The sequence below is a fragment of the Rana temporaria genome, chromosome 10 (genome assembly GCF_905171775.1).
Source record: "Rana temporaria chromosome 10, aRanTem1.1, whole genome shotgun sequence".
Lineage (NCBI taxonomy): Eukaryota > Metazoa > Chordata > Amphibia > Anura > Ranidae > Rana > Rana temporaria.
The window spans coordinates 1,763,805-1,789,980 of NC_053498.1; the positions used below are offsets into that span (position 1 = coordinate 1,763,805).

General features: G+C 57.6%; 1 protein-coding gene across 17 annotated transcripts in view; it reads left to right on the forward strand.

Moving 5' to 3' along the window:
* EIF4G3 (eukaryotic translation initiation factor 4 gamma 3) overlaps positions 1-26,176 on the forward strand; it is a 105,822-nt gene that overhangs the window by 20,878 nt on the left and 58,768 nt on the right. For 13 of the 17 annotated variants that reach the window (XM_040326731.1, XM_040326733.1, XM_040326734.1 and 10 more), the window contains exons 2-4: positions 14,539-14,602; positions 15,583-15,714; positions 22,452-22,559. In XM_040326731.1, the coding sequence (XP_040182665.1) occupies positions 14,539-14,602; positions 15,583-15,714; positions 22,452-22,559 (304 nt within the window). The remainder of the gene's footprint in view (positions 1-14,538; positions 14,603-15,582; positions 15,715-22,451; positions 22,560-26,176) is intronic. The other 4 variants (XM_040326732.1, XM_040326739.1, XM_040326745.1 and 1 more) reach the window with 2 other exon arrangements.

The following is a 26,176-nucleotide window of genomic DNA, read 5'->3' on the forward strand; positions in this document are numbered from 1 at the left end:
TGTTTTTTTGTTTTGATTTGACCGGTGTTGATATTTGTATGTAACGAGCCTTTTTGTTGCTGTTTTTGTTTTGGGCACCCCTGCTTTATGTGAAGGGCTCTGTTCCTTGTCTGCACCCCAACAATCGTGGGATGGTTGGGTCCTTCCAGTGGTGGCAGGGTGTCGGTGCACCCCAATGGTTACAGACGGAATCTACGTTTTTTGTTTTTTACAGCCTTTTGTAGAAGCAGCTGCTGATTGGATGGACAGACCCTTGAATATTTCGATTTATATCTTTTGGGTTATTTGTGCGTTTTGGGGTCTATCTGCGCCCCTTAGATGATAGTAGATCAGGGGTGCCCCACCTTTTGATTAGCGAGGGCCACTTAAGCAACTTGATTAGCGAGGGCCACAATGAGCAGAGGAGGCGGATGACGCGTCGCGGCTACTCTATAGGCCCTACGATCCGCCCGGAGGGGATGAACTCCTTCTTCTGTTTTTCGGATTGGAGGTAGGCGGCGTAAACAAACGTCTGTCGCTCTATAGAGGTGAATTGGGGGTCCCATTTGGTCGGGCTGATCATGTGAAAAGGGCCTAATGCCCCGTACACACGATCGGAATTTCCGACAACAAAACCGTGGCTTTTTTTTCCGATTGATGTTGAGTCATGCTTGTCTTGCGTACACACGGTTGCACAAATGTTGGTTTGGAAATTCTGACCGTCAAGAACGCGGTGACGTACAACACTACGAAGAGCCGAGAAAAATTTAAGTACAATGATTCCGAGCATGTGTCAAATCGATTCCGAGCATGCGTAGAATTTTTGTGCGGCGGAATCGGATACACACAATCGGAATTTCCGACAAGAACTTTTGTTGTCGGAAAAATTGAGAACCAGCTCTCAAACATGTGTTGTCGGAAATTCCAACAACAAATTTCCGATGGGGCCTACAATTGGTCGGAATATCTGACCAAAAGCTCACATCGAACTTTTGCTGTCGGAAATTCCGATCGTGTGTACGCGGCATAAGACTACCTTGACACTAATGTTCTGTGGTTTACCCACACCGTGTGTGCATCGTAGTGCACCTGTGTCTATCCTGCGGGCTTTGCCTGTGGCAAAAGCTGGCGCTGTAGAGAAAGCATCGGCTTATGGGGCTCTGCTCCGCAGCGGCCTTATCCCTCCACCACCAGTTTCATTCACAACACTGATGCTGTGGTATGGCGGGTCGGCAACCTGCGAGATTTGGGCTTGCCAACCCACCATTCCAGAGCAGGAGGTCGCTGGCCACATGTGTCGCCTCAGGGCCACTGGTTGGACACCCCTGTAGGGATGTTTTGGCAATGGGAGGGTCTGTGCAACTATTCACAGCCCCCAACACCCCCTACATACACAAGGGTTGCCATGATGGAGGGTCTGTACAACTATCCACAGCCCCCATGACACCCACCACCCCCTACATACATGAGGGTTGCCATGATGGAGGGTCTGTACAACTATCCACAGCCCCCATGACACCCACCACCCCCTACATACATGAGGGTTGCCATGATGGAGGGTCTGTACAACTATCCACAGCCCCCATGACACCCACCACCCCCTACATACACAAGGGTTGTCATGATGGATGGTCTGTACAACTATCCACAGATTCCACTGTGGTGCCCACCACCCCCTACATACATGAGAGGGCTGCCATGACTAGGGAGGGTCTGTAAATCATCCACGCCCCCCCTCTATGGTGCCCACCACCCCCTACATACATGAGGGCTGCCATTAAGAAAGGGTCTGTACAACTATCCACAGCCCCCACTATGGTGCCCACCTCCCCCGGGCCACTGGTTGGCCAGCCCTGTAGTAGGTGCTGGAGACACCAGGGATGTTTTGGCAATGGAGTGTCATTATAGAGAGGGGATTGTTTCTTTTGTTCTTCAGTGTTCACGAATCTCACATTACAATATTTCCTCGTGATACCCAGACATGAAAATCTTGTCATTACGTGGGATGTGAAGACCTCTTTGGCCTTCTAGTAGAAGGTGGGAAGGACTGGTCTTGTTGCCCTCCCCCATATTGTATATCAGTACAGATCGGTAAGGACACAGTTGATTGGTTGGCACGTATTGGTTGAGTTGAGAGGTATCTTGATATAGCGCGGTCTTACCCCGAAGGGTCCCAACCATACTAGGGCCCATTTATAGACGGGATCTGATTAACCTCCCAGTATTGGTCATTTTGAAGGTCTCTGTTTGTCCAACTGTTTTTCTGAAGGACCTTCTTGTGGTTTGTAATGGACCTTCTGGAAGTCGCTTGAATTTTTGGGGGGGATTTTTCTGATGAACTTGTGGTCTGTGTGAACCCCCCCCCCCCCCCCCCCCTGGCCACATTGGTGTTTTTGTTGTGGGTTCCCAGTGTCTTTGTTGAATCCTCCACAGGACCAAATTCTAAGATTGAGGTCTCCAAACTTAAAGGACCAGTTTGTCCTTCTGACTTTAGTGGGTCCAGATTGTGGCCATTGGGAGTAGAAAGCGTCCCGGCATCGGTGGGAAAAAACATCACCCCACTTGGTATTGGGGAGGAATAGTGCCCCATTGTTGGTGTCGGTGAGAGAAATGGCGCACAATCAGTTGGCAGAATGTCTCCTAATCAGTGGGGGGATAGTGACCCAAGGGCCGGATAAAGGCAAGCAAAGGGCCACATCCGGCCCCCGAGCCGCAGTTTGGAGACCACTGGAGGTTTTTAGATTCTTTTGGTGTTAGACAAGCCTTGTTATAGATTCCCCCCCCCCCCCATGTCCTCGTTGAGTTACCCTTGCACCCCTTTACCCCGGACCACGTTTCGTGTCTTAGATTGCAGTCGGCCTGATGGATCTCGTCAGTTGATGGTTTTGGATCCCCGGTACTGTTAGGAAATCAGGTCCAGTCTGTTGTTTGATCCTCGGTTCATCTGTCACAGATAGAAATATGCAAATCTGAATGACTGCACCACCAGAGAATCTGAGAGGCGGCCGGAGGCTTTCCTGTTTATTTTCAGCCGTTGGAGGAAGTGTAGGTGGATGGAATGTCGCGTGTAAATCCTGGTTTCCAGATGCTTCCTACCTGTAGTCTGGAGGTCCCATCCCTGGAGATCTCCACATTGGATACCCCACTATGGTGCCCACCACCCCCTACATACATGAGGGGGGACTGTACAACCATCCACAGACCCCACTTCCCATGGTGCCCACTACCCCCTACATACATGAGGGGGGTCTGTACAACCATCCACAGCCCCCACTTCCCATGGTGCCCACTACCCCCTACATACATGAGGGGGGTCTGTACAACCATCCACAGCCCCCACTATGGTGCCCACCACCCCCTACATACATGAGGGGGGTCTGTACAACCATCCACAGCCCCCACTTCCCATGGTGCCCACTACCCCCTACATACATGAGGGAGATCTGTACAACCATCCACGGCCCAACTTCCCATGGTGCCCACTACCCCCTACATACATGAGGGGGGTCTGTACAACCATCCACAGCCCCCACTTCCCATGGTGCCCACTACCCCCTACATACATGAGGGCTGCCATGATGGAGGGTCTGTACAACTATCCACAGCCCCCACCTCCCATGGCGCCCATCACCCCCTACATTCATAAGGGCTGCCACGATGAAATGGTCTACTCTGTACAACTATCCACAGCCCCCACCCCCTACATACCTGAAATGGCTGCCATGATGGAGGGTAGGTACAACTATCCACCGCCCCCACTATGGTGCCCAACACCCTCTACATACATAAGGGCTGCCATAACTAGGGAGTCTGTACAACCATCCACAGCCCCCAGTATGGTGCCCACTACCCCCTACACACAAGGGCTGCCATGATGGAGGGTCTGTACAACCATCCACAGCCACCAGTATGGTGCCCACCACCCCTACACACGTGAGGGCTGCCATGATGGAGGGTCTGTACAACTATCCACAACCCCCAGTATGGTGCCCACCACCCCTACACACATGAGGGCTGCCATGATGGAGGGTCTGTAAAACCATCCACAGCCCCCACTATGGTGCCCAACACCCTCTACATACATAAGGGCTGCCATGACTAGGGAGTCTGTACAACCATCCTCAGCCCCCAGTATGGTGCCCACCACCCCTACACACGAGTGCTGCCATGATGGAGGGTCTGTACAACTATCCACAGCCCCCACCTCCCATGGCACCCATCACCCCCTACATTCATGAGAGCTGCCATGATGAAATGGTCTACTCTGTACAACTATCCACAGCCCCCACTATGGTGCCCACCACCCCATGCATTCATGAGAGGACTGCCATGATGAGGGAGGGTCTATACAACCATCCACAGCCCCCACCCCCTACATACCTGAAATGGCTGCCATGATGGTGGGTATGTACAACTATCCACCGCCCCCACTATGGTGACAACACCCTCTATATACATAAGGGCTGCCATGACTAGGGAGTCTGTACAACCATCCACAGCCCCCACTATGGTGCCCACCACCCCTACACACATGAGGGCTTCCATGATGGAGGGTCTGTAAAACCATCTACAGCCCCCGCTATGGTGCCCACCACCCCTACACACGTGAGGGCTGCCATGATGGAGGGTCTGTACAACCATCCACAGCCCCCACTATGGTGCCCACCACCCCTACACATGTGATGAAATGAACATGTGTGTGCCGGGGGGTGACAACCCAAGAACACAATGGGGGGGGGGGGGGACAGAGCGTTGTCACCCTATAACAGGAACTGCCTGGATCTTCATGGGGGGATCGCCTGGGACTGAAAATTGCTTATAAAAGGACCTTATGAGGGGTAAATCCCATGGGATTGGGGTGACATTTAGTGCGATGACCTTTGCCGGGCGGTGTGGTGACCCCCGCACTGGTTGTGGCAGGTTGGGGGGGGGGGGATGTTTTGTGGTAGGACGAGCCGGCCGTGCATGCGTGTGTTCTGCAGTGTGCTGCATCTCCCATCATGCTCCGCTCCTCCTCCTCCTCACAGGCCCCTCTGTTCCTCTATAGTGGATTCAGCCTGCTTAGATCAGCCAAAACCATTCCGGCTGTTTGGCTGCAGCTGAAGGAGAACAAAGTCGGCGCTTCCTCCCGGCACGTGACTGGAATAAAAGATCATTCCTCTCTTCACCGGAAAGTGCCGCCCCTGCCAACCGGCCAGACTCTGCCGTTCTCTGCACCGTGCATGTTTCCTGCTCCCCCCCACCCGCTGCTGTTTTCTTTTATGTATTCTGATGGTTACACCTCGACCCCCCCCTATATATCCAGCCACAGCGCCGGTTTTCCAGCATTGTCTCTGGATTTGTCCGGGAATTCCATTATTAAAGGCCAACTCCAGATTTCTTCCAGAGAATGGGTCCCCCGAGTGGCTCCCCTGTAGTGGCGGGTCCCCCGAGCGGCTCCCCCTGTAGTGGCGGGTCCCCCGAGCGTCATTCCCCTGTAGTGGCGGGTCCCCCGAGTGGCTCCCCTGTAGTGGCGGGTCCCCCGAGCGGCTCCCCTGTAGTGGCGGATCCCCCGAGCGTCATTCCCCTGTAGTGGCGGGTCCCCCGAGCACCTCCCCCTGTAGTGGCGGGTCCCCCGAGCACCTCCCCCTGTAGTGGCGGGTCCCCCGAGCACCTCCCCCTGTAGTGGCGGGTCCCCCGAGCACCTCCCCCTGTAGTGGCGGATCCCCCGAGCGTCATTCCCCTGTAGTGGCGGGTCCCCCGAGCACCTCCCCCTGTAGTGGCGGGTCCCCCGAGCACCTCCCCCTGTAGTGGCGGGTCCCCCGAGCACCTCCCCCTGTAGTGGCGGGTCCCCCGAGCGGCTCCCCTGTAGTGATGGGTCCCCCGAGCACCTCCCCCTGTAGTGGCGGGTCCCCCGAGCACCTCCCCCTGTAGTGGCGGGTCCCCCGAGCGGCTCCCCTGTAGTGATGGGTCCCCCGAGCGGCATAGTGGCGGGTTCCCCGAGCGGCTCCCCCTGTAGTGGCGGGTCCCCCGAGCGGCTCCCCCTGTAGTGGCGGGTCCCCCGAGCGGCTCCCCCTGTAGTGGCGGGTCCCCTGAGTGGCTCCCCCTGTAGTGGCGGGTCCCCCGAGCGGCCTCCCCCTGTAGTGGCGGGTTCCCCGAGCGGCTCCCCCTGTAGTGGCGGGTCCCCCGAGCGGCATCCCCTGTAGTGGCGGGTCCCCCGAGTGGCCTTCCCCTGTAGTGGCGGGTCCCCCGAGCGGCTCCCCCTGTAGTGGCGGGTCCCCCGAGCGGCTCCCCTGTAGTGGCGGGTCCCCCGAGCGGCTCCCCTGTAGTGGCGGGTCCCCCGAGCGGCCTCCCCCTGTAGTGGCGGGTCCCCCGAGCGGCCTCCCCCTGTAGTGGCGGGTCCCCCGAGTGGCCTCCCCCTGTAGTGATGGATCCCCCGAGCGGCATCCCCTGTAGTGGCGGGTCCCCCGAGCGGCATCCCCTGTAGTGGCGGGTCCCCCGAGCGGCTCCCCTGTAGTGGCGGGTCCCCCGAGCAGCATCCCCTGTAGTGGCGGGTCCCCCGAGCGGCTCCCCTGTAGTAGCGGGTCCCCCGAGCGGCTCCCCTGTAGTGGCGGGTCCCCCGAGCAGCATCCTCTGTAGTGGCGGGTCCCCCGAGCGGCATCCCCCTGTAGTGGCGGGTCCCCCGAGCGGCTCCCCTGTAGTGATGGGTCCCCCGAGCGGCATAGTGGCGGGTTCCCCGAGCGGCTCCCCCTGTAGTGGCGGGTCCCCCGAGCGGCTCCCCCTGTAGTGGCGGGTCCCCCGAGCGGCTCCCCCTGTAGTGGCGGGTCCCCCGAGCGGCTCCCCCTGTAGTGGCGGGTCCCCCGAGCAGCATCCCCTGTAGTGGCTGCTCCCCTGAGTGGCTCCCCCTGTAGTGGCGGGTCCCCCGAGCGGCTCCCCTGTAGTGGCGGGTCCCCCGAGCGGCCTCCCCCTGTAGTGGCGGGTCCCCCGAGCGGCCTCCCCCTGTAGTGGCGGGTCCCCCGAGTGGCCTCCCCCTGTAGTGGCGGGTCCCCCGAGTGCCATCCCCTGTAGTGGCGGGTCCCCCGAGCAGCATCCTCTGTAGTGGCGGGTCCCCCGAGCGGCTCCCCTGTAGTGGCGGGTTCCCCGAGCGGCTCCCCCTGTAGTGGCGGGTCCCCCGAGCGGCTCCCCTGTAGTGGCGGGTCCCCCGAGCGGCTCCCCTGTAGTGGCGGGTCCCCCGAGCGGCTCCCCTGTAGTGGCGGGTCCCCCGAGCGGCTCCCCTGTAGTGGCGGGTCCCCCGAGCAGCATCCTCTGTAGTGGCGGGTCCCCCGAGCGCCATCCCCTGTAGTGGCGGGTCCCCCGAGCGCCATCCCCTGTAGTGGCGGGTCTCCCGAGCGCCATCCCCTGTAGTGGCGGGTCTCCCGAGCGCCATCCCCTGTAGTGGCGGGTCCCCCGAGCGCCATCCCCTGTAGTGGCGGGTCCCCCGAGCGCCATTGCCCTGTAGTAGCGGGTCCCTCAAGCGGCTCCCCCTGTAGTGGCAGGTCCCCCGAGTGCCATCCCCTGTAGTGGCGGGTCCCCCGAGCGGCATCCCCTGTAGTGGCGGGTCCCCCGAGTGCCATCCCCCTGTAGTGGTGGGTCCCCCTGTAGAGCGGCCTTCCCCTGTAGTGGCGGGTCCCCCTGTAGAGCGGCATCCCTGTAGTGGCGGGGTCCACCGAGCGGCTTTCCTGTGCCTGGTGGGTGCTTATTGGCTCCCCTGTACTTGAGGGGTCCCCGAGCACCCCCCATCCCCCGTAAGTTAATGAGCTCAGGGCTGCAAATTTTAGAACAGTAACCTCTGTAGATGGGAAGAATTTGAAGTGGATATCAAGGCAAAGGTTTTCTGACAGACTGGGAGATGGTGGTTTGCACCCTTCTGTACTGGGAGCTGGTGGTTTGCACCCTTCTGTTACTGGGGGATGGTGGTTTGCACCCTTCTGTACTGGGAGATGGTGGTTTGCACCCTTCTGTACTGGGGGATGGTGGTTTGCACCCTTCTGTACTGGGGGATGGTGGTTTGCACCCTTCTGTACTGGGAGATGGTGGTTTGCACCCTTCTGTACTGGGGGATGGTGGTTTGCACCCTTCTGTACTGGGAGAAGGTGGTTTGCACCCTTCTGTACTGGGGGATGGTGGTTTGCACCCTTCTGTACTGGGAGATGGTGGTTTGCACCCTTCTGTACTGGGGGATGGTGGTTTGCACCCTTCTGTACTGGGAGCTGGTGGTTTGCACCCTTCTGTACTGGGAGCTGGTGGTTTGCACCCTTCTGTACTGGGGGATGGTGGTTTGCACCCTTCTGTACTGGGAGAAGGTGGTTTGCACCCTTCTGTACTGGGAGCTGGTGGTTTGCACCCTTCTGTACTGGGAGCTGGTGGTTTGCACCCTTCTGTTACTGGGGGATGGTGGTTTGCACCCTTCTGTACTGGGAGATGGTGGTTTGCACCCTTCTGTACTGGGAGCTGGTGGTTTGCACCCTTCTGTTACTGGGGGATGGTGGTTTGCACCCTTCTGTACTGGGAGATGGTGGTTTGCACCCTTCTGTACTGGGGGATGGTGGTTTGCACCCTTCTGTACTGGGAGAAGGTGGTTTGCACCCTTCTGTACTGGGGGATGGTGGTTTGCACCCTTCTGTACTGGGAGATGGTGGTTTGCACCCTTCTGTACTGGGGGATGGTGGTTTGCACCCTTCTGTACTGGGGGGTGGTGGTTTGCACCCTTCTGTACTGGGGGGTGGTGGTTTGCACCCTTCTGTACTGGGGGATGGTGGTTTGCACCCTTCTGTACTGGGGGATGGTGGTTTGCACCCTTCTGTACTGGGGGATGGTGGTTTGCACCCTTCTGTACTGGGAGATGGTGGTTTGCACCCTTCTGTACTGGGAGATGGTGGTTTGCACCCTTCTGTACTGGGAGATGGTGGTTTGCACCCTTCTGTACTGGGAGCTGGTGGTTTGCACCCTTCTGTACTGGGGGATGGTGGTTTGCACCCTTCTGTACTGGGAGAAGGTGGTTTGCACCCTTCTGTACTGGGAGCTGGTGGTTTGCACCCTTCTGTACTGGGAGCTGGTGGTTTGCACCCTTCTGTACTGGGGGATGGTGGTTTGCACCCTTCTGTACTGGGAGATGGTGGTTTGCACCCTTCTGTACTGGGAGATGGTGGTTTGCACCCTTCTGTACTGGGGGATGGTGGTTTGCACCCTTCTGTACTGGGAGAAGGTGGTTTGCACCCTTCTGTACTGGGAGAAGGTGGTTTGCACCCTTCTGTACTGGGAGAAGGTGGTTTGCACCCTTCTGTACTGGGAGATGGTGGTTTGCGCCCTTCTGTACTGGGAGATGGTGGTTTGCGCCCTCCTGTACTGGGAGATGGTGGTTTGCACCCTTCTGTACTGGGAGCTGATGGTTTGCACCCTTCTGAACTGGGGGATGGTGGTTTGCACCCTTCTGTACTGGGGGATGGTGGTTTGCACCCTTCTGTACTGGGAGATGGTGGTTTGCACCCTTCTGTACTGGGGGATGGTGGTTTGCACCCTTCTGTACTGGGGGATGGTGGTTTGCACCCTTCTGTACTGGGGGATGGTGGTTTGCACCCTTCTGTACTGGGGGATGGTGGTTTGCACCCTTCTGTACTGGGAGATGGTGGTTTGCACCCTTCTGTACTGGGAGATGGTGGTTTGCACCCTTCTGTACTGGGAGATGGTGGTTTGCACCCTTCTGTACTGGGAGATGGTGGTTTGCACCCTTCTGTACTGGGAGCTGGTGGTTTGCACCCTTCTGTACTGGGGGGTGGTGGTTTGCACCCTTCTGTACTGGGAGATGGTGGTTTGCACCCTTCTGTACTGGGGGATGGTGGTTTGCACCCTTCTGTACTGGGGGATGGTGGTTTGCACCCTTCTGTACTGGGGGATGGTGGTTTGCACCCTTCTGTACTGGGGGATGGTGGTTTGCACCCTTCTGTACTGGGGGATGGTGGTTTGCACCCTTCTGTTACTGGGGGATGGTGGTTTGCACCCTTCTGTACTGGGAGATGGTGGTTTGCACCCTTCTGTACTGGGAGCTGGTGGTTTGCACCCTTCTGTTACTGGGGGATGGTGGTTTGCACCCTTCTGTACTGGGAGATGGTGGTTTGCACCCTTCTGTACTGGGGGATGGTGGTTTGCACCCTTCTGTACTGGGAGAAGGTGGTTTGCACCCTTCTGTACTGGGGGATGGTGGTTTGCACCCTTCTGTACTGGGAGCTGGTGGTTTGCACCCTTCTGTACTGGGGGATGGTGGTTTGCACCCTTCTGTACTGGGAGCTGGTGGTTTGCACCCTTCTGTACTGGGAGCTGGTGGTTTGCACCCTTCTGTACTGGGGGATGGTGGTTTGCACCCTTCTGTACTGGGAGAAGGTGGTTTGCACCCTTCTGTACTGGGAGCTGGTGGTTTGCACCCTTCTGTACTGGGAGCTGGTGGTTTGCACCCTTCTGTACTGGGGGATGGTGGTTTGCACCCTTCTGTACTGGGAGATGGTGGTTTGCACCCTTCTGTACTGGGAGATGGTGGTTTGCACCCTTCTGTACTGGGGGATGGTGGTTTGCACCCTTCTGTACTGGGAGAAGGTGGTTTGCACCCTTCTGTACTGGGAGAAGGTGGTTTGCACCCTTCTGTACTGGGAGAAGGTGGTTTGCACCCTTCTGTACTGGGGGATGGTGGTTTGCACCCTTCTGTACTGGGGGATGGTGGTTTGCACCCTTCTGTACTGGGAGCTGGTGGTTTGCACCCTTCTGTACTGGGGGATGGTGGTTTGCACCCTTCTGTACTGGGGGATGGTGGTTTGCACCCTTCTGTACTGGGGGATGGTGGTTTGCACCCTTCTGTACTGGGAGATGGTGGTTTGCACCCTTCTGTACTGGGAGATGGTGGTTTGCGCCCTTCTGTACTGGGAGATGGTGGTTTGCGCCCTTCTGTACTGGGAGATGGTGGTTTGCGCCCTCCTGTACTGGGAGATGGTGGTTTGCACCCTTCTGTACTGGGAGCTGATGGTTTGCACCCTTCTGAACTGGGGGATGGTGGTTTGCACCCTTCTGTACTGGGGGATGGTGGTTTGCACCCTTCTGTACTGGGAGATGGTGGTTTGCACCCTTCTGTACTGGGGGATGGTGGTTTGCACCCTTCTGTACTGGGGGATGGTGGTTTGCACCCTTCTGTACTGGGGGATGGTGGTTTGCACCCTTCTGTACTGGGGGATGGTGGTTTGCACCCTTCTGTACTGGGAGATGGTGGTTTGCACCCTTCTGTACTGGGAGATGGTGGTTTGCACCCTTCTGTACTGGGAGATGGTGGTTTGCACCCTTCTGTACTGGGAGATGGTGGTTTGCACCCTTCTGTACTGGGAGCTGGTGGTTTGCACCCTTCTGTACTGGGGGGTGGTGGTTTGCACCCTTCTGTACTGGGAGATGGTGGTTTGCACCCTTCTGTACTGGGGGATGGTGGTTTGCACCCTTCTGTACTGGGGGATGGTGGTTTGCACCCTTCTGTACTGGGGGATGGTGGTTTGCACCCTTCTGTACTGGGGGATGGTGGTTTGCACCCTTCTGTACTGGGAGCTGGTGGTTTGCACCCTTCTGTACTGGGAGCTGATGGTTTGTACCTACCTGTGCAGGAATATGATGTGCCTTCCTCTGCTGGGGGATGGTTTGCACTTACCAAGGCTGGGAGACCACGCTTTGTACCTACCTGCATTAATAATGTAGCTTTTCCTTTCTGCTGCCGTAATGGGTGACCTCTGCCAGCGGTTTCCAGCCTTCTCCATTGGCAGGGCCGGGCAGGGAAAGCTGGCATTGTGCTGGGCACACCCACACAGTTTGGCATATGACTCAGCTATTGTTCTATCATGATTTGCTCCTTTGAGTTGCCTGTCCTGGGTTACATTGCCCGCTGCCCCTGGCACCTCAGACTCGTGTGACTGGCAGATCGCTGTGCCCACTTTGAAGCTGTAAAGTGACAATTATGAGTGTCTGAGGAGCTCCGAATAATTCCATTGTGGCTTTCCTTCCTCTAATTCCACCTCGAGTCAAGGGGGCAGTGATTGTGTGATCCCCCTTTGTAAGAGTGCACCTCCCCTGCCGTGGTCCTGGGGTGGGCGGGTGCTCCTCCCCTGCCCGGGGTCCTGAGGCGGGCAGGCGCTCCTCCCCTGCCCGGGGTCCTGGGGTGGGTGGGCGCTCGGGGCGGGTGCGCTCCTTCCCTGCCCGGCGGCGCTCCTCCCCTAGCCGTTTCCATGGGGTGGGTGCGCTCCTCCCCTAGCCGTTTCCATGGGGCGGGTGCGCTCCTCCCCTAGCCGGTTCCATGGGGCGGGTGCGTTCCTCTCCTACTGGGGTCCTGGGGCAGGCGGGTGCTCCTCCCCTGCCCGGGGTCCTGGGGCGGGCGCTCCTGTACTTGCCGGGTTCCATGGGGCGGGTGTGCTCCTCCCCTAGCCGGGGCGGGTGCGCTCCTCCCATAGCCAGGGCGGACGCTCCTCCCCTGCCCGGGGTCCTGGGGCAGGCGGGCGCTCCTCCCCTCCCCGGGGTCCTGAGGCGGGCAGGCGCTCCTCCCCTGCCCGGGGTCCTGGGGTGGGTGGGCGCTCGGGGCGGGTGCGCTCCTTCCCTGCCCGGCGGCGCTCCTCCCCTAGCCGTTTCCATGGGGTGGGTGCGCTCCTCCCCTAGCCGTTTCCATGGGGCGGGTGCGCTCCTCCCCTAGCCGGTTCCATGGGGCGGGTGCGTTCCTCTCCTACTGGGGTCCTGGGGCAGGCGGGTGCTCCTCCCCTGCCCGGGGTCCTGGGGCGGGCGCTCCTGTACTTGCCGGGTTCCATGGGGCGGGTGTGCTCCTCCCCTAGCCGGGGCGGGTGCGCTCCTCCCATAGCCAGGGCGGACGCTCCTCCCCTGCCCGGGGTCCTGGGGCAGGCGGGCGCTCCTCCCCTCCCCGGGGTCCTGGGGCAGGCGGGTGCTCTTCCCCTGCCCGGGGTCCTGGGGCGGGCGGGCGCTCCTCCCCTAGCCAGTTCCATGGGGCGGGTGCGCTCCTCCCCTAGCCAGGGCGGGCGCTCCTCCCCTGTCAGGGTCCTGGGGCAGGCGGGCGCTCCTCCCCTGCCCGGGGTCCTGGGGCGGGCGCTCCTGCACTTGCCGGGTTCCATGGGGCGGGTGTGCTCCTCCCCTAGCCGGGGCGGGTGCGCTCCTCCCATAGCCAGGGCGGGCGCTCGCTTTTCCCCTGCCCGGGGTCCTGGGGCAGGCGGGTGCTCCTCCCCTGCCCGGGGTCCTGGGGCGGGCGGGCGCTCCTCCCCTGCCTGGCGGCGCTCCTCCCCTAGCCGGTTCCATGGGGCGGGTGCGCTCCTCCCCTAGCCGGTTCCATGGGGCGGGTGCGCTCCTCCCCTGTCAGGGTCCTGGGGCAGGCGGGCGCTTCTCCCCTGCCCGGGGTCCTGGGGCAGGCGCTCCTGCACTTGCCGGGTTCCATGGGAGGGTGTGCTCCTCCCCTAGCCGGGTTCCATGGGGTGGATGTGCTCCTCCCCTAGCTGGGGCGGGTGCGCTCCTCCCATAGCCAGGGCGGGCGCTCGCTTTTCCCCTGCCCGGGGTCCTGGGGCAGGCGGGTGCTCCTCCCCTGCCCGGGGTCCTGGGGCGGGCGGGCGCTCCTCCCCTGCCTGGCGGCGCTCCTCCCCTAGCCGGTTCCATGGGGCGGGTGCGCTCCTCCCCTAGCCGGTTCCATGGGGCGGGTGCGCTCCTCCCCTGCCCGGGGTCCTGGGGCAGGCGGGCGCTTCTCCCCTGCCCGGGGTCCTGGGGCAGGCGCTCCTGCACTTGCCGGGTTCCATGGGAGGGTGTGCTCCTCCCCTAGCCGGGGCGGGTGCGCTCCTCCCCTAGCCGGGTTCCATGGGGTGGATGTGCTCCTCCCCTGCCTGGCGGCGCTCCCCCCCTAGCCAGTTTCCATGGGGCGGGTGTGCTCCTCCCCTGCCCGGGTTCCATGGGGCGGGTGTGCTCCTCCCATAGCCAGGGCGGGCGCTCCTCCCCTGCCCGGGGTCCTGGAGAGGGCGGACGCTCCTCCCCTGCCTGGCGGCGCTCCTCCCCTGCCGGGTTTCATGGGGCGGGTGCGCTCCTCCCCTAGCCGGTTCCATGGGGCGGGTGCTCCTCCCCTGCCCAGGGTCCTGGGGCAGGCTGGCGCTCCTCCCCTAGCCAGTTTCCATGGGGCGGGTGTGCTCCTCCCCTGCCCGGGCTCCATGGGGCGGGTGTGCTCCTCCCATAGCCAGGGCGGGCGCTCCTCCCCTGCCCGGGGTCCTGGAGAGGGCGGACGCTCCTCCCCTGCCTGGTGGCGCTCCTCCCCTGCCGGGTTTCATGGGGCGGGTGCGCTCCTCCCCTAGCCGGTTCCATGGGGCGGGTGCTCCTCCCCTGCCCGGGGTCCTGGGGCAGGCTGGCGCTCCTCCCCTAGCCAGTTTCATGGGGCGGGCTCGTTCTGTACTCCTCTTGCCCATCGTTGAGCGTCAGTTTGTTGTTTGGTAAAAGTCAGATTGTATTTCTCACACTTCACTGAACGTTCCTTAACCACGGACATCGCAGCCTGTCCCGGGGATCTCTGCCGCAGAGCCTGGATGACCGAATCTTCCCTGCCGTCTATAGCACGGTGAGTACCACCATGGGACCCCACACACTATATTCCCTCTACATGTGGGTTTTATTCATTAGAAGCAATATGAGAGCCCATTCACAAACCTATAAAAACAAAAGCTTTATTGGATTACAATAACACACAGCCAACATGTTTCAGGGGGTGGACACCCTTCTTCGAGGTTTGGTAAATGTCTGGTGATATAACCAGGATGAAATGATAGAGCTGGGATCAAAGTTAGAGCCAGACGGACGCTCCCTTCCTAGCTTTAATCCCGGGTCTCTATCATCCTGATTATATCACCAGTCATTTACCAAGCCTTGAAAAAGGGAGCCCCGTCCCCTGAAACGCGTTGATTGCATCTGTTACTAACAAAAATATCAGAACAAGACTACTCGCATTGTTCCAGCTGATCTGGGCGCACCTAGTTCAAACTTCTGTCTCCCTTTTTAAAGCTTTATTAGTTGAAATAACTGACACAGCCGACGTGTTTCAGGGGACTGGACCCCTTTTTTTCCCCGCAGCTTATTGGGGTGAAATGATAGAGAGAGACGGGATCAAAGCTACGAGTGACAGATCCAGACGGGACGCTCCCTTCCTGGCTTTAATCCCGACTCTCTGTATCGTGTCATCCTGATTATATCACCAGTCATTTACTAAGCCTTGAAAAAGGGAGTCCCGCCCCCTGAAACGCGTTTCTGGTATCGGCTCAAAGACTTTTCTCACATCGGTCCCTCGCTTCTCACATGTTAAAGCTGATCTAGGTTTTAGCAATTTTATTTATTTATTTTTGACGATTTTTTTTACCTTTTTTTTATTGAATTTTATTTTTTACCTGCTATTTATAGACATTTTCGCCGGTAAGTTATTAACTTTAGATTATTTTTGCCAAGCTTTATCAATAATATTGAACGTGGTCATGCCTATGGTAATGTCTGAGTGGGTCATGTGACCAGAGACGTCGCTCACGGGGGGTGGTTTTGTTTTGTCTGCAGGTGGCGGCACAAGTAGCGAGGCAGCCGGGGCCTCCCGCCCCCTCGCCGTATTCTACACACGACCTGAGCAAGGGCCACCCCAATCTGGCTGCTACACCTCCTGGGCATGCGTCATCCCCGGGACTGTCACAGGTAGGTCGGGGGGGGAGGGAGGCGGGGACTGTCACAGGTCGGGGGGGAGGGCGGGAGGCGGGGACTGTCACAGGTCGGGGGGGGAGGGAGGCGGGGACTGTCACAGGTCGGGGGGAGGGAGGGAGGCGGGGACTGTCACAGGTCGGGGGGAGGGAGGGAGGCGGGGACTGTCACAGGTCGGGGGGGAGGGCGGGAGGCGGGGACTGTCACAGGTCGGGGGGGGGAGGGAGGCGGGGACTGTCACAGGTCGGGGGGGAGGGCGGGAGGCGGGGACTGTCACAGGTCGGGGGGGGGAGGGAGGCGGGGACTGTCACAGGTCGGGGGGAGGGAGGGAGGCGGGGACTGTCACAGGTCGGGGGTGGGAGGGAGGCGGGGACTGTCACAGGTCAGGGGGGTGGTCAGTGACTGTCACAGGTAAGTTGGGGGGGCACGGTCACCGGTAGGTCGGGGGGCTGCCGGGGACTGTCACAGGTAGGTCGGGGGGGAGGGAGGCGGGGACTGTCACAGGTCGGGGGGGGGGCGGTCGGGGACTGTCACAGGTAAGTCGGGGGGGGGCACGGTCAGTGTCACAGGTTGGTAGGGGGGGTGGTCGGGGACTGTCACAGGTAGGTCGGGGGGGAGGGAGGCGGGGACTGTCACAGGTCGGGGGGGGGCGGTCGGGGACTGTCACAGGTAAGTCGGGGGGGGGCACGGTCAGTGTCACAGGTTGGTAGGGGGGGTGGTCGGGGACTGTCACAGGTAGGTCGGGGGGTGGTCAGGGACTGTCACAGGTAAGTCGGGGGGGCAGGGTCACTGTCACAGGTAGGTAGGGGGGCTGCCAGGGACTGTCACAGTTGGGGGGGCGGTCGGGACTGTCACAGGTAAGTCAGGGGGGGGTGGCCGGGGACTGTCACAGGTAGGTCGGGGGGCGGGCGGGACTGTCACAGGTAGGTCGGGGGGCGGGCGGGACTGTCACAGGTAGGTCGGGGGGCGGGGACTGTCACAGGTAGATCGAAGGGGTGGGCGGGGACTGTCACAGGTAGGTCGGGGGGGATGGTCGGGGACTGTCACAGGTAGGTCGGGGGGTGGTCGGGGACTGTCACAGGTAGGTCGGGGGTGGAGGGCGGTCGGAGAACTGTCACAGGTAGGTTGGGGGGGCGGTCGGAGAACTGTCACAGGTAGGTTGGGGGGCGGTCGGGGACTGTCACAGGTAGGTTGGGGGGCGGTCGGGGACTGTCACAGGTAGATCGAGGGGGCGGGTGGGGACTGTCACAGGTAGGTTGGGGGATGGTCGGGGACTGTCACAGGTAGGTTGGGGGGCGGTCGGGGACTGTCACAGGTAGGTTGGGGGGCGGTCGGGGACTGTCACAGGTAGGTTGGGGGGCGGTCGGAGAACTGTCACAGGTAGGTTGGGGGATGGTCGGGGATTGTCACAGGTAGGTCGGGGGGCGGGGGACTGTCACAGGTAAATCGAGGGGGCGGGTGGGGACTGTCACAGGTAGGTTGGGGGATGGTCGGGGATTGTCACAGGTAGGTCGGGGGGCGGGGGACTGTCACAGGTAAATCGAGGGGGCGGGTGGGGACTGTCACAGGTAGGTTGGGGGATGGTCGGGGATTGTCACAGGTAGGTCGGGGGGCGGGGGACTGTCACAGGTAAATTGAGGGGGCGGGCGGGGACTGTCACAGGTAGGTCGGGGGGATGGTCGGGGACTGTCACAGGTAGGTCGGGGGGCGGGGACTGTCACATGTAGGTCAGTGGCGGGAACTGATCGCCCACCTCCTTTAGTGTGTTCTATCATGTGATTGGTTCTGAGGATCTGTGCATTGTGTGTATATTATGTTCCTCCAATCACAGGCCTGCACTTCAGTCCTTACTTCCTGCTAGTAACACTCCTGTAGACGAGATTCTCATGAAATCCGGAGATTTCCCTTCAGAACTCCTGCCGAGATCTTTCCCTGGAAAGATGTGACATGTCATTGGGGGTAATTGTGAGCCGCCAGCGTGAGAGCGCGAGTCTCCTCCCCCCCGCCGCTCCCGATATAGACGGGTATTTATAGTCTGTGACTGCAATTTACATAAACAGCAGCAGAGAGTGCCGAGTCATCCGAGAGTGATGAGTCACCGCCCTCTGCGCAACCTGTCCCCGACCAATCAGGTGACCCCTACCGAGAAGTGGTACTGTGCAGAGTCCGTACACACAGAATAAGAGGAGATACCGAGAATTACACCCGACATACAGGACAGGAGAAGTAGTACTGTGCAGAGTCCATACACACAGAATAAGGAGAGATACCGAGAATTACACCCGACATACAGGACAGGAGAAGTAGTACTGTGCAGAGTCCATACATACAGAATAAGAGGAGATACCGAGAATTACACCCGACATACAGGACAGGAGAAGTAGTACTGTGCAGAGTCCATACATACAGAATAAGAAGAGATACCGAGAATTACACCCGACATACAGGACAAGAGAAGTAGTACTGTGCAGAGTCCATACATACAGAATAAGAAGAGATACCGAGAATTACACCCGACATACAGGACAGGAGAAGTAGTACTGTGCAGAGTCCATACATACAGAATAAGAGGAGATACCGAGAATTACACCCGACATACAGGACAAGAGAAGTAGTACTGTGCAGAGTCCATACATACAGAATAAGAGGAGATACCGAGAATTACACCCGACATACAGGACAGGAGAAGTAGTACTGTGCAGAGTCCATACAAACAGAATAAGAGGAGATACCGAGAATTACACCCGACATACAGGACAGGAGAAGTAGTACTGTGCAGAGTCCATACATACAGAATAAGAGGAGATACCGAGAATTACACCCGACATACAGGACAGGAGAAGTAGTACTGTGCAGAGTCCATACATACAGAATAAGAGGAGATACCGAGAATTACACCCGACATACAGGACAAGAGAAGTAGTACTGTGCAGAGTCCATACATACAGAATAAGAAGAGATACCGAGAATTACACCCGACATACAGGACAAGAGAAGTAGTACTGTGCAGAGTCCGTACATACAGAATAAGAGGAGATACCGAGAATTACACCCGACATACAGGACAGGAGAAGTAGTACTGTGCAGAGTCCATACAAACAGAATAAGAGGAGATACCGAGAATTACACCCGACATACAGGACAGGGGAAGTGGTACTGTGCAGAGTCCATACATACAGAATAAGAAGAGATACCAAGAATTACACCCGACATACAGGACAGGAGAAGTAGTACTGTGCAGAGTCCGTACATACAGAATAAGAGGAGATACCGAGAATTACACCCGACATACAGGACAGGAGAAGTAGTACTGTGCAGAGTCCATACATACAGAATAAGGAGAGATACCGAGAATTACACCCGACATACAGGACAGGAGAAGTAGTACTGTGCAGAGTCCATACATCCAGAATAAGAGGAGATACCGAGAATTACACCCGACATACAGGACAGGGGAAGTAGTACTGTGCAGAGTCCATACATACAGAATAAGAGGAGATACCGAGAATTACACCCGACATACAGGACAGGAGAAGTAGTACTGTGCAGAGTCCATACATACAGAATAAGAAGAGATACCGAGAATTACACCCGACATACAGGACAAGAGAAGTAGTACTGTGCAGAGTCCATACATACAGAATAAGAAGAGATACCGAGAATTACACCCGACATACAGGACAGGAGAAGTAGTACTGTGCAGAGTCCATACATACAGAATAAGAAGAGATACCGAGAATTACACCCGACATACAGGACAGGAGAAGTGGTACTGTGCAGAGTCCATACATACAGAATAAGAAGAGATACCGAGAATTACACCCGACATACAGGACAGGAGAAGTAGTACTGTGCAGAGTCCATACATACAGAATAAGAAGAGATACCGAGAATTACACCCGACATACAGGACAAGAGAAGTAGTACTGTGCAGAGTCCGTACATACAGAATAAGAGGAGATACCGAGAATTACACCCGACATACAGGACAGGAGAAGTAGTACTGTGCAGAGTCCATACATACAGAATAAGAGGAGATACCGAGAATTACACCCGACATACAGGACAGGAGAAGTAGTACTGTGCAGAGTCCGTACATACAGAATAAGAGGAGATACCGAGAATTACACCCGACATACAGGACAGGAGAAGTAGTACTGTGCAGAGTCCATACAAACAGAATAAGAGGAGATACCGAGAATTACACCCGACATACAGGACAGGGGAAGTGGTACTGTGCAGAGTCCATACATACAGAATAAGAAGAGATACTGAGATCTACACCCGACATACAGGACAGGAGAAGTAGTACTGTGCAGAGTCCATACATACAGAATAAGAGGAGATACCGAGAATTACACCCGACATACAGGACAGGAGAAGTAGTACTGTGCAGAGTCCATACATACAGAATAAGAGGAGATACCGAGAATTACACCCGACATACAAGACAGGGGAAGTAGTACTGTGCAGAGTCCATACATACAGAATAAGAGGAGATACCGAGAATTACACCCGACATACAGGACAAGAGAAGTAGTACTGTGCAGAGTCCATACATACAGAATAAGAGGAGATACTGAGAATTACACCCGACATACAGGACAGGAGAAGTAGTACTGTGCAGAGTCCATACATACAGAATAAGAGGAGATACCGAGAATTACACCCGACATACAGGACAGGAGAAGTAGTACTGTGCAGAGTCCATACAAACAGAATAAGAGGAGATACCGAGAATTACACCCGACATACAGGACAGGGGAAGTGGTACTGTGCAGAGTCCATACATACAGAATAAGAAGAGATACCAAGAATTACACCCGACATACAGGACAGGAGAAGTAGTACTGTGCAGAGTCCATACATACAGAATAAGAGGAGATACCGAGAATTACACCCGACATACAGGACAGGAGAAGTAGTACTGTGCAGAGTCCATACATACAGAATAAGAGGAGATACCGAGAATTACACCCGACATACAGGACAGGGGAAGTAGTACTGTGCAGAGTCCATACATACAGAATAAGAGGAGATACCGAGAATTACACCCGACATACAGGACAGGAGAAGTAGTACTGTGCAGAGTCCATACATACAGAATAAGAGGAGATACCGAGAATTACACCCGACATACAGGACAGGGGAAGTAGTACTGTGCAGAGTCCATACATACAGAATAAGAGGAGATACCGAGAATTACACCCGACATACAGGACAGGAGAAGTAGTACTGTGCAGAGTCCATACATACAGAATAAGAACAGATACCGAGAATTACACCCGACATACAGGACAGGAGAAGTAGTACTGTGCAGAGTCCATACATACAGAATAAGAACAGATACCGAGAATTACACCCGACATACAGGACAGGAGAAGTAGTACTGTGCAGAGTCCATACATACAGAATAAGAGGAGATACCGAGAATTACACCCGACATACAGGACAGGGGAAGTAGTACTGTGCAGAGTCCATACATACAGAATAAGAGGAGATACCGAGAATTACACCCGACATACAGGACAGGAGAAGTAGTACTGTGCAGAGTCCATACATACAGAATAAGAGGAGATACCGAGAATTACACCCGACATACAGGACAGGGGAAGTAGTACTGTGCAGAGTCCATACATACAGAATAAGAGGAGATACCGAGAATTACACCCGACATACAGGACAGGAGAAGTAGTACTGTGCAGAGTCCATACATACAGAATAAGAAGAGATACCGAGAATTACACCCGACATACAGGACAGGAGAAGTAGTACTGTGCAGAGTCCATACATACAGAATAAGAGGAGATACCGAGAATTACACCCGACATACAGGACAGGAGAAGTAGTACTGTGCAGAGTCCATACATACAGAATAAGAGGAGATACCGAGAATTACACCCGACATACAGGACAGGAGAAGTAGTACTGTGCAGAGTCCATACATACAGAATAAGAGGAGATACCGAGAATTACACCCGACATACAGGACAGGGGAAGTAGTACTGTGCAGAGTCCATACACACAGAATAAGAGGAGATACCGAGAATTACACCCGACATACAGGACAGGAGAAGTAGTACTGTGCAGAGTCCGTACATACAGAATAAGAGGAGATACCGAGAATTACACCCGACATACAGGACAAGAGAAGTAGTACTGTGCAGAGTCCATACATACAGAATAAGGGGAGATACCGAGAATTACACCCGACATACAGGACAGGAGAAGTAGTACTGTGCAGAGTCCATACATACAGAATAAGAGGAGATACCGAGAATTACACCCGACATACAGGACAGGAGAAGTAGTACTGTGCAGAGTCCATACATACAGAATAAGAGGAGATACCGAGAATTACACCCGACATACAGGACAGGAGAAGTAGTACTGTGCAGAGTCCGTACATACAGAATAAGAGGAGATACCGAGAATTACACCCGACATACAGGACAAGAGAAGTAGTACTGTGCAGAGTCCATACATACAGAATAAGAGGAGATACCGAGAATTACACCCGACATACAGGACAGGAGAAGTAGTACTGTGCAGAGTGCATACATACAGAATAAGAAGAGATACCGAGAATTACACCCGACATACAGGACAGGAGAAGTAGTACTGTGCATACATACAGAATACATTTTGTGGGACGGGGGATGGGATTTTCGATGATTATTGATTATTGACATCTGATCACTTCTCTAATCTTCCTCCTGACTTTTAACATGAAGTTTTTTCTTCAGGCCTCTTATGCCACAGGACAGAATGCCACGGCCACCCTGGTGTACCAGCAGCAGCCGCCGCAGACCATGACGACCCAGCAACAGAATCGCTCTCCGGTAAGTGGGCGGGGATGATGGGGGCGGAGTCCCATGGGAGTGACACATGTAGAGGGGCCGGTCTCTAGAATCCACTTCCAGCTTTGTGTCGTCATGTGACTTCATCAGTAGATTTTATTGGACGATGTTATGTAATGGCGCTCTCTGATGGGGGAGGGGGGCTTTGGCGATTCCATATTCTTTATATTGGGGGTTATACTGCGGCCAACCCCTGGCGAGTGCCGGCCAACCCCTGGCGAGTGCCGGCCTCCCCCTGGCGAGTACCGGCCTCCCCCTGGCGAGTACCGGCCACCCCCTGGCGAGTACCGGCCTCCCCCTGGCGAGTACCGGCCTCCCCCTGGCGAGTACCGGCCACCCCCTGGCGAGTACCGGCCTCCCCCTGGCGAGTACCGGCCACCCCCTGGCGAGTACCGGCCACACAGGCTTGGATGTTTGGTAATGTTGCCCCCCCCCCTCTATAGAGGCCCCATTGAGGAGTCGTCATTTCCGAGGGGATAGTACTTGGGTCGGTTACCTTTTCCTGTGAATCGAAAGTGAGTGAGAGGGCCGCAGGACTGATGGGGGGGGGTCCAGTAGAAGGGCCGCAGGACTGATGGGGGTCCAGTAGAAGGGCCGCAGGACTGATGGGGGTTCAGTAGAAGGGCCGCAGGACTGATGGGGGTTCAGTAGAAGGGCCGCAGGACTGATGGGGGTTCAGTAGGAGGGCCGCAGGACTGATGGGGGGTTCAGTAGGAGGGCCGCAGGACTGATGGGGGTTCAGTAGGAGGGCTGCAGGACTGATGGGGGTTCAGTAGGAGGGCCGCAGGACTGATGGGGGTTCAGTAGGAGGGCTGCAGGACTGATGGGGGTCCAGTAGGAGGGCCGCAGGACTGATGGGGGTCCAGTAGGAGGGCCGCAGGGCTGATGGGGTTCAGTAGGAGGGCCGCAGGACTGATGGGGGTTCAGTAGGAGGGCCGCAGGACTGATGGGGGTTCAGTAGGAGGGCCGCAGGACTGATGGGGGGGGGGGGGGTTCAGTAGTAGGGCCGCAGGACTGATGGGGGTTCAGTAGGAGGGCCGCAGGACTGATGGGGGTTCAGTAGGAGTGCCGCAGGACTGATGGGGGTTCAGTAGGAGGGCCGCAGGACTGATGGGGGTCCAGTAGGAGGACCGCAGGACTGATGGGGGTTCAGTAGGAGGGCCGTAGGACTGATGGGGGTTCAGTAAGAGGGCCGCAGGACTGATGGGGGTTCAGTAGGAGGGCCGCAGGACTGATGGGGGTTCAGTAGGAGGGCCGCAGGACTGATGGGGGTTCAGTAGGAGGGCCGCAGGACTGATGGGGGTTCAGTAGGAGGGCCGCAGGACTGATGGGGGTTCAGTAGGAGGGCCGCAGGACTGATGGGGGGGGGGGGGTTCAGTAGTAGGGCCGCAGGACTGATGGGGGGTCCAGTAGGAGGGCCGCAGGACTGATGGGGGGTTCAGTAGAAGGGCCTTAGGACTGATGGGGGTTCCAGTAGGAGGGCCGCAGGACTGATGGGGGTTCAGTAGGAGGGCCGCAGGACTGATGGGGGTTCCAGTAGGAGGGCCGCAGACCTGATGGGGGTTCAGTAGGAGGGCCGCAGGACTGATGGGGGTTCAGTAGGAGGGCCGCAGGACTGATGGGGGTTCAGGAGGGGGGCCGCAGGACTGATGGGGGGGGGGGGGGGTTCAGTAGTAGGGCCGCAGGACTGATGGGGGTTCAGTAGGAGGGCCGCAGGACTGATGGGGGTTCAGTAGGAGGGCCGCAGGACTGATGGGGGGGGGGGGGGGGTCCAGTAGGAGGGCCACAGGACTGATGGGGGGGGGGGGTTCAGTAGTAGGGCCGCAGGACTGATGGGGGTCCAGTAGGAGGGCCGCAGGACTGATGGGGGTTCAGTAGGAGGGCCGCAGACCTGATGAGGGGTCCAGTAGGAGGGCCGCAGGACTGATGGGGGTTCAGTAGGAAGGCCGCAGACCTGTTGGGGGGCTGAGTGGGGTCCAGTAGGAGGGCCGCAGGACTGATGGGGCTCCAGTAGGAGGGCCAGAGGACTGATAGGGGGGGGGGTCCAGTAGGAGGGCCGCAGGACTGATGGGGGGTCTAGTAGGAGGGCCGCAGGACTGATGGGGGTTCAGTAGGAGGGCTGCAGGGCTGATGGGGGTTCCAGTAGGAGGGCCGCAGGACTGATGGGGGTTCCAGTAGGAGGGCCGCAGGACTGATGGGGCTCCAGTAGGAGGGCCGCAGGACTGATGGGGGTTCAGTAGGAGGGCCGCAGGACTGATGGGGGTTCAGTAGGAGGGCCGCAGGACTGATGGGGGTTCAGTAGGAGGGCCGCAGACCTGATGAGGGGTCCAGTAGGAGGGCCGCAGGACTGATGGGGGTTCAGTAGGAAGGCCGCAGACCTGTTGGGGGGCTGAGTGGTGTCCAGTAGGAGGGCCAGAGGACTGATGGGGGTCCAGTAGGAGGGCCGTAGGACTGATGGGGGTCCAGTAGGAGGGCCGTAGGACTGATGGGGGTCCAGTAGGAGGGCCGCAGGACTGATGGGGGTCCAGTAGGAGGGCCGTAGGACTGATGGGGGTCCAGTAGGAGGGCCGCAGGACTGATGGGGGGTCTAGTAGGAGGGCCGCAGACCTGGTGGGGGAGTTCAGTAGGAGGGCCGCAGGACTGATGGGGGTCCAGTAGGAGGGCCGCAGGACTGATGGGGGTTCAGTAGGAGGGCCGCAGGACTGATGGGGGTTCAGTAGGAGGGCCGCAGGACTGATGGGGGTTCAGTAGGAGGGCCGCAGACCTGGTGGGGGAGTTCAGTAGGAAGGCCGCAGGACTGATGGGGGTTCAGTAGGAGGGCCGCAGGACTGATGGGGGTTCAGTAGGAGGGCCGCAGACCTGGTGGGGGAGTTCAGTAGGAGGGCCGTAGGACTGATGGGGGTCCAGTAGGAGGGCCGCAGGACTGATGGGGGTCCAGTAGGAGGGCCGCAGGACTGATGGGGGTCCAGTAGGAGGGCCTCAGGACTGATGGGGGGGGGGTCCAGTAGGAGGGCCGCATTTACACCCCCAAATCTGCAATATAACCAAACCTACACCCCCAAATCTAATACAACCCGAAATCTGCAAACAATGCCAAACCTGCACCCCCAAATCTGCAAAGTTCACGAAGTATAAATGTATCATACTGGACATGAGTACAATTGGGGACCCCCCCCCCCCCCCCCCGGGGGCTTATGTAAGATTTATCACCGTCATTCTTTCCTGTGAAAGGTTCATATCTTCCCTCTATGGAGGGGATTGTAGATCTGAAATGGGACATCTGCTGCCTTCCAGCTCCTGAGTGAACCATATGAAGTTCTTCCCATCCCCCTCCTGTACAGAGCTCAGTCGGGGGCGGGGGGGGGGGGTACCAGTATGAGGTTTGGCGGTTGGAGAGAAGTAACTGTCATAGGTCAGGTGATCTCCTCCTCCCTCCTAGGGACTCGTCACCCCCCCCCCCCAGACAGATCGGTGACATTGGGCTGAATATGGACCTTTCACAGGTAAACCTTCACATCCGGGTTCTCCTAATATTCTACCTATCAGGGGGGGTTGTGATAGGTTGGGGGGGGCTTGAGCTCCTCCCACAATATGGCTGA